General features: G+C 43.6%; 1 protein-coding gene across 1 annotated transcript in view; it reads right to left on the reverse strand.

Annotated features, from left to right (window-relative positions):
* The window catches only part of fam91a1 (family with sequence similarity 91 member A1), a 96,688-nt gene extending 92,082 nt beyond the window's left edge, over positions 1–4,606 (reverse strand). The window contains 2 exon segments of the mRNA XM_046361336.1: positions 2,089–2,173; positions 4,324–4,606. Of these exon segments, the coding sequence (XP_046217292.1) occupies positions 2,089–2,173; positions 4,324–4,395 (157 nt within the window). The 5' untranslated portion in view covers positions 4,396–4,606.
* Between the last annotated feature and the right edge of the window lie 5,013 nt (positions 4,607–9,619).

Raw genomic sequence — 9,619 nt, forward strand, 5'->3', positions numbered from 1 at the left:
CTGGCCGTGCTGCTGCTCCAGTTTCAACTGTTCTGCCTGTGGCCATGGAACCCTGACCTGTTCACCGGACATGCTACCTGTTCCAGACCTGCTGTTTTCAACTCTCTAGAGACAGCAGGAGCGGTAGAGATACTCTGAATGATCAGCTATGAAAAGCCAACTGACATTTACACCTGAGGTGCTGACCTGTTGCAACCTCGACAACCAATGAACATCTTGGCCATGTTCTGTTATAATCTCCACCCGGAACAGCCAGAAGATGACTGGCCACCCCTCATAGGAAGAAACCTGGAGAGGAACCAGGCTATGTTTTGGCCTTTCTATGGAGTTTTTCTACACCTGCATTGCTTGCTGTTTTGGGTTTTATGCTGGGTTTCTGTACAGCACTTTGTGACACCAGCTGATGTAAGAAGGGCTATATAAATACATTTGATTGATTGTTTGATTGATTGATTAGCCACAATAGTGTGTATTCATTAGCATCACTGTCAATGACATACTTTTATTTTGAAGGCAAAACGCAAATTCCACTATTGTGCGTGCCTAATCCTTATTGTGGCAAGCTTCACAACATATAACTCGGTCCAGTTGAGCCTCACGAGCCAGATGAAGCAAGCTGGCTGCTTATAACATTAGCTTTGGTTTAAGTAACTGGCTGCTAATAACATTAGCTTTGGTTTAAGTAGCTGGCTGCTTATAACATTAGCTTTGGTTTAAGTAGATGGCTGCTAATAACATTAGCTTTGGTTTAAGTAGCTGGCTGCTTATAACATTAGCTTTGGTTTAAGTAGATGGCTGCTAATAACATTAGCTTTGGTTTAAGTAGCTGGCTGCTTATAACATTAACTTTGGTTTAAGTAGCTGGCTGCTTATAACATTAGCTTTGGTTTAAGTAACTGGCTGCTAATAACATTAGCTTTGGTTTAAGTAGCTGGCTGCTAATAACATTAGCTTTGGTTTAAGTAGCTGGCTGCTAATAACATTAGCTTTGGTTTAAGTAGCTGGCTAGCTATTTATTATTTATTTATTTTCATGAACTGAAGTTCAATTTCAATATGTGAACAACAAGTGGCAACCTAGCTAATACTTACTCTCAAGGATTCCTAAATCATTGATAAGAATAATGAAAATGACTGCAGTGTCTACTGGTCATTGTTTTTAGGCTGGTTGTATTGGAGTTAGCTAGGTACCAAGCTAAAGCTAGCTAGCTACCCCAGAAGTTGCAGTCAAACAAATGAGGTTTTACTACCAACGCGGTATTGTAAACATCAGTCGTGGCCGGTGTTTGCTTGTTTGCAGACTTTTTTGTACAGCTTGACAGTGCTACTGTATCTTTTCTGACACGCAACGACCCAAACGGCGTTCCATAGTATGCATGTTGTGAAGCTAATCGCAGTGCCGCTATTACTGTGTAACTCCGGTAGGGCAACAACTGAAAAATAGGGCACTTGGTAGTGTGTACTGGGTGCTCGACCAGTCGGCGAAAGCCAACGGTTGATTGTCAAGGGCAATGAATTCCATTATCTTGCAGGTAATGGATTTCGCCTTTGTGTTGTCTCGCTGAAATGTTCTTACTCTTTCCAATGACTGCTCGACTTGTTGACTGCTCGATCCACACAGCAGACATTGTGGACCAGGTTAGGAATGCTGTGTTGCATGTGTAGCGCAACATTTTACGTGGCGTGATTACGTAATGTATCTACGTTATATAGGTATGCACGGCAGCTTTGAAATCGGTTTTGCACATCAGGCGTTAAACTAGACACCGGCCGATACCAATGTTGGCATTTTTAGCTAATATCGGCCGATTCTGATATGTTCACCGATATATCATGTATCCCTAGTATTTTTTGTAAATTTACAAAAAAATTTTTTATCCATTTTAATCCCACTTTGTAACACAATAAAATCTGGAAAAAGTCAAGGGGTGTGAACACTTTCTGTGCTTGCCCTGAAATGAGGGGTGGATATTGTAGTCTACAACATAGTTATTCTGACAAGCCTGAGACTTCCATGCATTCCACTCCTCCCATGCTGACTCCTCCCATGCTGACTCCTCCCATGCTGACTCCTCCCATGCTGACTCACCTAGGTTATTGCGGAACCTTAGCTGGTTGCGGATACTGTACAACTGCACATGTTTCTCATATTCACGCTGCGAGTTCCCAACACTCTGTAAATGAAAACAGGACATTTAAATGCATTAATATACAAATTAAATCAAATGTTAATTTGTCACATGCCCCGAATACAACAACTGTAGACCATACCGTGAAAGGCTTACTTAGGAGCCCATTCCCAACAATTCAGTTAAAAAGACAATTAACAAATAGATAAAAAGATAATAGTAACACAAAATAATAATAAGGCTAAATACAGGCTATATACAAGGAGTACCGGTACCGAGTCAGTGTACTGGGGGACGAGGTCGTTGGGGTGATTGATTGAGGTCATTTGCATATGCAGGTTTGGTTAGGTGATTGAAATACTATGTACATGTAGGTAGGGGGTGAAAAGCAGAACGTCCAGGTAGCCGTTTAATTAACTGTTCATCAGTCTTATGGCTTTGGGGTAGAAGCTGTTCAGGAGCCTTTTGGTCCCAGACTTAGATCGCTCCGGTACTGCTTGCCGTGCGGTAGCAGAGAGAACAGACTGACTCCGGTACTGCTTGCCGTGCGGTAGCAGAGAGAACAGACTGACTCCGGTACTGCTTGCCGTGCGGTAGCAGAGAGAACAGACTGACTCCGGTACTGCTTGCGGTGCGGTAGCAGAGAGAACAGACTGACTCCGGTACTGCTTGCCGTGCGGTAGCAGAGAGAACAGACTGACTCCGGTACTGCTTGCCGTGCGGTAGCAGAGAGAACAGACTGACTCCGGTACTGCTTGCCGTGCGGTAGCAGAGAGAACAGACTGATTCCGGTACTGCTTGCCGTGCGGTAGCAGAGAGAACAGACTGACTCCGGTACTACTTGCCGTGCGGTAGCAGAGAGAACAGACTGACTCCGGTACTGCTTGCCGTGCGGTGGCAGAGAGAACAAACTGACTCCGGTACTGCTTACCGTGCGGTAGCAGAGAGAACAGACTGACTCCGGTACTGCTTGCCGTGCGGTAGCAGAGAGAACAGACTGACTCCGGTACTGCTTGCCGTGCGGTAGCAGAGAGAACAGACTGACTCCAGTACTGCTTGCCGTGCGGTAGCAGAGAGAACAGACTGACTCCGGTACTGCTTGCTGTGCGGTAGCAGAGAGAACAGACTGACTCCCGTACTGCTTGCCGTGCGGTAGCAGAGAGAACAGACTGACTCCGGTACTGCTTGCCGTGCGGTAGCAGAGAGAACAGACTGACTCCGGTACTGCTTGCCGTGCGGTAGCAGAGAGAACAGACTGACTCCGGTACTGCTTGCCGTGCGGTAGCAGAGAGAACAGACTGACTCCGGTACTGCTTGCCGTGCGGTAGCAGAGAGAACAGACTGACTCCGGTACTGCTTGCCGTGCGGTAGCAGAGAGAACAGACTGACTTGGTTGGTTGGAGCCTGATCATGTTTAGGACCTTTCTCTGACACTGCCTGGTATAGAGGTCCTGGATGGCAGTCTGTAAGCGCTACCCTCTGTACAATAACATACACAGTATGTATTAAAGCCTACAGAAAGGTCATGTAGAGGTGATTGAATATTGCATTATAGAGCTTGTATAATAAACACAATGCATCCAATCTCATTCATACCGCTGCTCTAAAAAAAAATATGTCTCTGACATCTTGGCATAGTAGCTCAACACTTATGATGAGGTGGGATTTATTAACGGTATGTGGTAGTTATGAATAGATAATTGCGGTATTATAACTACATTTCTTTGCTGATCAAAAACATTTCGAGTAACCCTAGTTGCTTGACATGGTTGATAATAGATAACACAATGCAGCTCATTTTCATTCGGCCGCTAGCTGATAGCTGTTCAGCTATAATCATGACATTACACCAGCTGTCAAAATCATGTGATTAAGAATTAGCTGCTTTACCAAGTTAGGCAGTCAGCTAGTTAGGTAACGGAGCGGTGCTCTGACGATGCTTTCAGGTGAACGACAAAATCAGTTGCTAATGAACCCACGGGAGAAAGTTTACATCTTGTCAGTTAACTTAACTAGCTGGCTGTGAATAGCTTTTTAGCTGGCTAGATCAGGGGTTCCCAAACGTTTAGTTTTTTTTTGCCCTAACACTACACAGCTGATACAAATAACCAAAGCTTGAATGATGAGTTGGTTATTTGAATCAACTGTGTATTGTTGGGGGGGACGTATGGGAAACCCTGAGCTAGATCAAATACCTGTTTGACACTTGCTGGTAGCTTGTTCCACGGATAATTCTGCCTAATGTGAAATTCGACGTCCGTGTTCATCGCTAACTAGTTTGAATCGGGATCCACGAAACGAACAGCAGCGGGTTTTTGCCAAGTCCAAGATTACTTATAGAAAATACCGAAACATAAAAAATATATTTTTTAAATAAATGTATACAGTAACTTAATAATCCGAATGTTTCAGATCTGAAAATAGCTATTTTTTTTAATAAATGTCCACTTCCTTGTTGTATTTTGGAACGATCGTTCGTCACTTCCGTCCGAGGCGTAACCAACGGAAACACGGCGGTTGATGTGATCACATGACGGTTGATGTGATCACATGACAGAATGATTATCCAGCCAAACTTACTACATTTTCTTGTTACGGAAGTAAGGAAGCAACTCAAATGGTTGGCTCCATTCCAGCAATGTGTACTGACCTTGTAAAATACGTGGCCTGTATTATTTCTTACATAGAGCATTTATTTTATTATTTATTTTCCCTTTATTTATACAGGTTTTTTCTCATTGAGATAATATCTCTTTTCCAAGAGAGACCTGGTCTAGCATAGTGGTCATATAAACTGTCTTGCTAGTGGCTACAACTGTCAAACTATCACACCTGTCCACATGAAACTGGTCTGACAAGGTCTAATTGAGATTTATATATATATAACGTATTAGATATAAATAAATAATAACCAGTGTCGATTTTACATTTACATCTGCATCTTGGTGGAGCGAACTAAAAAAAAATGGTTTTAGATGCATGCCAGCAAAGCCACTACAAAACAACACTAACTTATTCCATCTAAGAATGATGGAGGCCACTGTGTTCTTGGGAACCTCCAATGCTGCAGAATGATGGAGGCCACTGTGTTCTTGGGGACCTCCAATGCTGCAGACATTTTTTGGTTTTACCACAGGTGGACTCCAATCAAGTTGTAGAAACATCTCAAGGATGATCAATGGAAACATGATGCACCTGAGCTCAATTTCAAGTGTCATGGCAAAGGGTCTGAATATTTATGTAAATTAGGTATTTCTGTTTTGGGGTTTTTATACACTTGCAAACATATCTTTTTTTTAAACAGTTTTTCTTTGTCATTATGGGGTATTGTGTGTAGATTGATAAGGATTTTTATTTAATTAATTTTAGAATAAGGCTGTAACATAACAAAATGTTGAAAAAGTCAAGGGGTCTGAATACTTTCCAAAAGCCAAGTTGGTGAAATGACATGACAATGCTATTTGCATTTCACAACATATATCCCAGTTTTCATACTGTAAAAATGAATGAGATAAATCAACTGTCTGAAATGCCTGGACTGTGAGTCAACCTTGCCACGAGCTTTCAGTGTGATTAGACACTGTTCTTGGAGAGCTCAAAGATCAATATCTGCACCTCAACTCACTTGGATTACGTCCCAAAGGCAGCCTATTGCTTACATGGACCATTAGTGCACTACTTTAGAACAAAACCCTATTGGCCATTTGTGACGCAGACCTCAAGTCACTTGGTAACCAACCAGTGTAAACAGTGTTGGGGTACAGCTCAGAGTCACATAGCGCTGTGTGATCGGCTCCTCGCTCTGACGACAACTAGCTGCCTAGTGGCTGACATCTCAATCTTGTTATTCAATCTCTCTGTTTTCCTCCCCATATGCTGTAAAGCAAACATGACAGTAACTCATCTCAATGCCTCAGGAGTTTTAGGGGAGGTGGGGGAAGGGGAATGGGTCTAACAAGTTGCACCCTGCTGTCCTAGAGAGAAAGGCATGATCCAAATGGAACCCTATTCCCTACATAGTGCACAACTTTAGACCAGGCCCATATCCAGCTATGGGAAAAGGACAGCAATCTGATTATATAGATGAGTTGAGATGGAGATAGATGATGTGAGGAGGAGATGATTATTATTATTATTATTATAATAATTCTAATAACAAAACCAACATCTGGTCTGCCACTGTGCATCCTGCTTTTAATAAGTGTCATCAAATCAAATGTTATTCTTATTTAATTTTTCACGCGTTTCATAAACAACAGGTGTAGACTAATAGTGAAAAGAATAAGAGCCATTCTCAACAATGCAGAGACACAGAAATTGTTTTGTTTTTAAAATACTAAATGAGTACTGAGTCCATGTGCAGGGGTACGATGTAACGGGTACTGAGTCCATGTGCAGGGGTACGATGTAACGGGTACTGAGTCCATGTGCAGGGGTACGATGTAACGGGTACTGAGTCCATGTGCAGGGGTACGATGTAACGGGTACTGAGTCCATGTGCAGGGGTACGATGTAACGGGTACTGAGTCCATGTGCAGGGGTACGATGTAACGGGTACTGAGTCCATGTGCAGGGGTACGATGTAACGGGTACTGAGTCCATGTGCAGGGGTACGATGTAACGGGTACTGAGTCCATGTGCAGGGGTACGATGTAACGGGTACTGAGTCCATGTGCAGGGGTACGATGTAACGGGTACTGAGTCCATGTGCAGGGGTACGATGTAACGGGTACTGAGTCCATGTGCAGGGGTACGATGTAACGCGTAACCAAAAAAGTGTTAAACAAATCTAAATATATTTTATATTTTAGATTTTCAACGTAAACCCCCTTTGCCTTGATGACAGCTTTGTACACTCTTGGCATTCTCTCAACTAGCTTCATGAGGTAGTCACCTGGAATGCATTTCAAATAACAGGTGCACCTTGTTAAAAGTTCATTTGTGGAATTTCTTTCCTTCTTAATACGTTTGGGCCAATCAGTTGTGGTGTGACAAGGTAGGGGTGGTATACAAGAAGATAGAAGATAGCCCTATTTGGTAAAAGACCAAGTCCATATTATGGCAAGCTCAAATAAGCAAAGAGAAGCGTCAGTCCTCTCAATGGTGCAGCTGTAGAACTTTTTCAGGATCTGAGGACCCATGCCAAATTCTTTTAAGCCTCCTGAGGGGGAAGAAGTGTTGTCGTGCCCTCTTCACGACTGTGTTGGTGTGTGTAGACCATGATCGATCCTTAGTGATGTGGGCACCGAGGAACTTGAAGCTCTCGACCCACTCCACTACAGCCTCGTAGATGTGAATGGAGCGTGCTTGGCCCTCTGTTTCCTGTCGTCCACGATCAGCTCCTTTGTTTTGCTGACCTGGTCGTGTTGTCAGCAAACTTAATGATGATGTTGGAGTTGTGCGCGTACACACAGTCGTGGATGAACAGGAAGTACAGCGGGGGACTAAGAAAACACCTCTGAGGGGCCCCCGTGTTTAAGGTCAGCATGGCGGATGTGTTGTTACCTACCCTTACCACCTGGGAGCAGTCCGTCAGGAAGATCCAGTTGCTGATGGAGGTGTTCAGTCCCAGGGTCCTTAGCTTAGTGATGAGCTTGGAGAGCACTATGGTGTAGAACGCTGAGCTGTAGTCAATGAATAACATTCTCACATAGGTGTTTCACTTTTCCAGGTGGGAGAGGGCAGTGTGGAGTGCAATAGAGATTGTATGTGTTTCTGTGTGTGGAATAAAGGTTTTGTCTCCTCTAGTTGCACAGGTAACATACTGGTAGAAATGAGGTTAAACATACTTCAGTTTCCCTGCAAATCACCAGCCACCAGTGCGCCACCTTTGGATGAGCATTCTCTTGTTTGCTTATGGCCTTATACAGCTCGTTGAATGAGGTGCCAGCATCGGTTTTTGATGATAAATAGACAGCTACGAAAAATATAGATGTAAACTCTCTCGGTAAATAGCATGGTCTACAGCTTATCATGAGGTACGCTAAGAGAGACCTCCTCCCCTAACCTTGGCCGACACTGCCGTATGGTCTTGACGATGCATTGAAAAACTGCCTAAATGTGTATTATTATTGTCCTATTTCAGCCACGACTTCGAGAAACATAGGATATTACAGTTCTTCAGGTCCCGTTGATAGGATAGTCTCAAACTGAGCTTGGCCAGTTTCTTCTACATTGATTGTACGTTCGCCAGTAGCACGGATGGTAGAGGCGGATTATTTATTCACCAACGTATTCTCGTCAGGATGTCTTTTCATGCTCGAGCAGCTTTTTTTGCAGGAGAACATTTTCACTCGTTTTGCCTTGATAACGAATCTGTATTGAAACATTTGCTAGTCTTTCTCTTTCACGATTGGATGAAGGAGTGGAGTGCTATCTGAGGACGAATCAGTGAACAATGCTATTATGAAAATGCTATTATTATAAACTTCACTGACACCAGATGACTGCGGTTAGCTCCTAGAGCTAATGCCTTTGGCTCGGTAGGCTAAAGCAGTCTGATGGTGTGCAGGAAACTGGATGGCCAAGGTTTTAAATCCTGTCGGTCACATATTTGTATTTATTACGGATCCCCATTAGTTCCTGCCAAGGCAGCAGCTACTCTTCCTGGGGTTTATTATGGATCCCCATTAGTTCCTGTCAAGGCAGCAGCTACTCTTCCTGGGGTTTATTATGGATCCCCATTAGTTCCTGCCAAGGCAGCAGCTACTCTTCCCGGAGTTTATTATGGATCCCCATTAGTTCCTGTCAAGGCAGCAGCTACTCTTCCCGGGGTTTATTATGGATCCCCATTAGTTCCTGTCAAGGCAGCAGCTACTCTTCCCGGGGTTTATTATGGATCCCCATTAGTTCCTGTCAAGGCAGCAGCTACTCTTCCCGGGGTTTATTATGGATCCCCATTAGTTCCTGTCAAGGCAGCAGCTACTCTTCCCGGGGTTTATTATGGATCCCCATTAGTTCCTGTCAAGGCAGCAGCTACTCTTCCCGGGGTTTATTATGGATCCCCATTAGTTCCTGTCAAGGCAGCAGCTACTCTTCCTGGGGTTTATCATGGATCCCCATTAGTTCCTGCCAAGGCAGCAGCTACTCTTCCTGGGGTTTATTATGGATCCCCATTAGTTCCTATCAAGGCAGCAGCTACTCTTCCCGGGGTTTATTATGGATCCCCATTAGTTCCTGTCAAGGCAGCAGCTACTCTTCCCGGGGTTTATTATGGATCCCCATTAGTTCCTGCCAAGGCAGCAGCTACTCTTCTCCCCCACCTCCTCTCCTTCACCCCAAGGAAACAGTATTCATTTCGTAAACAAAAATAGTGACAAAGATATTAATCAAACACTTATTTTTCAGTGGAGAGACTGACTTAATAGACCCAAGAGTCAGATCTATAACGAAACAAAAATTATTTTTCATTTCAGTTAACTAAAACGAGACAAAATTATCTTGGTGACTAAAATCTGACAACTAAGTGGACTGGACAAGAGTTTTTGGAGA

This window comes from Oncorhynchus gorbuscha, linkage group LG09 (genome assembly GCF_021184085.1).
Source record: "Oncorhynchus gorbuscha isolate QuinsamMale2020 ecotype Even-year linkage group LG09, OgorEven_v1.0, whole genome shotgun sequence".
NCBI classification, from domain to species: Eukaryota; Metazoa; Chordata; class Actinopteri; order Salmoniformes; family Salmonidae; genus Oncorhynchus; species Oncorhynchus gorbuscha.